The sequence below is a fragment of the Galeopterus variegatus genome, unplaced genomic scaffold, assembly GCF_000696425.1.
Source record: "Galeopterus variegatus unplaced genomic scaffold, G_variegatus-3.0.2 Scaffold2555, whole genome shotgun sequence".
Lineage (NCBI taxonomy): Eukaryota > Metazoa > Chordata > Mammalia > Dermoptera > Cynocephalidae > Galeopterus > Galeopterus variegatus.
In genome coordinates this window covers 275299-278294 of record NW_007728666.1, presented here as the reverse complement: position 1 = coordinate 278294, position 2996 = coordinate 275299, and the positions used below count along the sequence as shown (strand labels likewise).

At 48.2% G+C, this 2996-nt stretch overlaps 1 protein-coding gene across 1 annotated transcript in view; it reads left to right on the top strand.

Moving 5' to 3' along the window:
- WDR65 (WD repeat domain 65) overlaps window positions 1-2996 on the top strand; it is a gene marked incomplete at its 5' end in the record, with an annotated part of 42013 nt that overhangs the window by 4102 nt on the left and 34915 nt on the right. The window contains one exon of the mRNA XM_008582282.1: window positions 268-429. Within this exon, the coding sequence (XP_008580504.1) occupies window positions 268-429 (162 nt within the window). The remainder of the gene's footprint in view (window positions 1-267; window positions 430-2996) is intronic.

The window sequence follows — 2996 nt, the reverse complement described above, 5'->3', positions numbered from 1 at the left end:
AGTTTTGAGAGTTCTTTATACATTCCAGATAATAGTTGACTCTTAAGATTCCAAATCCATAGGTAGTGTAGACATAGCCTTGTTTCTTTTATTCATTAACAGAAAGAAGCCTGTGAGGGCCCCTGTCTTGTTATTTCCCAAGGTCAAGCCTACCTCCGTGTGAGGCCAGGCGGGGGTTGCATGGAGGGAGGCCTTGCACAAGAGCCGGCATGGCCTGGTCACCTGTGGCCTCGGAAAGCTGCCTCCCCATGACCTTCTTCTCTTCAGATGTTACTCACCTTTGATGACCAATACCTGCTGACCATTGCTGCGGACGGCTGCCTATTCACCTGGAAGGTCTTCGACAAGGAGGGTCGGGGAATCAAGCGAGAGAGGGAGGTGGGCTTTGCTGAAGAGGTGCTTGTGACTAAAACAGACATGGAAGAGAAGGTAAGAATTGGACCCGATGGAGAGAGACACAGAAGTCCCTTAGCAGACTGCGTTCAAACTCCTCAGATGGCTTCCAAGGTCCTCTAATCCCGGCTGCACCCCGTGCACGGTGCAGACCCCCACGGCTCCCTGCACGTCCTCTGCACACACCACCACGCTGTCCTCTTCCCTGCCCTAACTCCTCTCCACCTTTGCCCCACCTGTCATTCTGCCATGTGATCACCTTAGCTACACTGTGCTCTGCTTTCAGCCCGTGATCTGGCTTTCTTTTTCCTACTCTTTGAGGGCAGGTGCCATGACATACAATTCTCTTGTATGACCAACAGTTTCTAGCACATGCACAGCATATGGAAGATGATTGATATTTACAAAATCAAACTGACACACTGAATACCCCAGTTGTATGGGTTCTGTGAAACTTAATAATTGCTAGACATGGAGACTTCTTTTTTTAAAAAAAAATGAGGTATTTAGAGAACATTCCTGAAGCCCTTACCCACACTTCTGAATAATAAAACAATAAGAATAATAATAGCCAACATTTGCCATGAACCAGGCACTGTGCTGATTACAAGTGTTTCCTTATTAAAATCTTACAACATCTCTATGAAGAAGGTACTGTTATTCTCCCCATGTTTCGAGAAGCGGGTTCAAAGAGGTTGAGCGATGTGTCCAGAGTCACTGTGCTAGTAAGTAGTAGGACCAGAGTTCTGGTCCAGATGTCATCTAGAGCCCACTCTCTTAGTCACTATATCAAAGGGACTTCCCTCCTTTTAATGCAGTAACATTCCCTAAAGATGTGTTTGTAGAGATTTGAGTGCATGGCTCTGTGCTACGCTCCCTAAGGGAGAGGCTGAATGGATGGTAAACTCCCAAGGCTCCCAGAGGATCTCAGAGCTACGCACTCTCTGCTGTTCGTGCAGAATCTAAGTGCGCTTATTCCATATCTATCATTTGCAAGGCACTGGGGAAGCACGTGTGAAAAGACAGGTGTGGGCCCTGTGATCAAGAAGCTCACAGTCCAGTGGAGGATGGAGTCAAATAAAACCATCAAAACAGCAATGCAGAGCTGCCACAAAGCAGGATGCTAGGCCCTTGGCATTTCTTGGGGATCCCTTCTAGAGGTCCCTGGAACTTTTTGCAGGAAAGGCAATGGGAGAGAAGAGGATAAGGGACAGCACATGAGAGTGGGTCTCACCTCCTGCAGACAGGCAAATATGTCTTGTTCTCTTCTTCTCTCTGTTTTTTTCTCTGTTTTTCCTAGAGAGTTGGGGAAGGAACCAAATAGAAGGCAGCAGACTAAACCAAAGGCCTGAAGATGTCTGAGCTGACTTCTGACCACAGCCCCCAGCTAGGCCTGCCAGTTCTGCTGCACAGCTGGAGATGGCTAGTGCATGTACTGCTCACTTCTGGAGACTCCCTCCTCAGTCAGCTCCCATGTGACTGCACTCTAATTATTCCCTGTAAACCTCTCCAGGTCTTTCTCCCCATCTCCCTCCCTGGCTCTTCCTCCACCTGTCCCTTATAAGTCGTATTCCCCAGAATTCCCAGCTCTCTTTTTTTCTTTATGTCTATGAGATTCCACATAGCTCTCTCTCAGCCCACGATTTACCCACTCATTCAGTCATTCATTTATTCATTCTCCATCTAGTGTTTACAGAGGGGCTGCTATGTACCTGACACTGGAATTACAGGGAGAAAAGACATAGAGGGTCCTTTCGCTTACAGTCTGGGGGGAGGGCTGGGTGAAATAAAGAGAATCAAAAGTGCAATGGGTGTTAGGAAAGAATGATGCTGTGGGAGCACAGGGAAGGACCCTGACCCAGGCCAGGTGGTGCCAGAGGAAATGAGCCCTGCATGGAGCCTTCCAGAACAAATGCAAAAGGTCCTTCCACCCTGAGGAATGAGTGTGTGCGGAGAGATGAGAGAGCGGTTCTCTGGGGAAGATGCTCCTGGTCAGGTGTGGCTGGAGAATAGAGGAAGAAGTGCTGGGGAGAAGGTTGGAGATGAGGCTGGAGAGAGAAGCGGAAATCAAGAGGGGACTTTTACACCATGTCTGAGACTTTGCAAATTGTTCATAAGGACCCATTGATAAGGTTACATTGGGGAGTGATTTGATAAAATTCGTGTTTTGGAGCAAATACTCTGCAGCAACATGGAGAATGGATTGAGAAAGGATGATAAGCAAGTATCTCAGATGGGTCATTTATTCATCTGACATTCATTTAGTGCCGACTGTGTTGCTGGTCCTCTGCTAGGCTCTGGGATAAAGCAGTGAAGCAAGACAGGCTAAGCCAGACCTCAGGTACCGGCTCATCTAGCCAGGGTGACAGTCTTCTTCCATAGTCCTCTTACCTCCGCCCCACACCCGGGACACCACATTCTCTAAAATACCTCTCTCAAATCTTTCCATTCCTCTCGCTCCCCTCCCCCACCTCAGTTCAAGGCCTTCACATCTCTCACCTAGGCTATCCAGTCTTTCCCCAGCTAATCCCCTTGCCTTCAGTTCTCTAATCTAGTCTGTGCTGCACACCACCATTGGAGAGGTCCTGATAATGCCACAGACA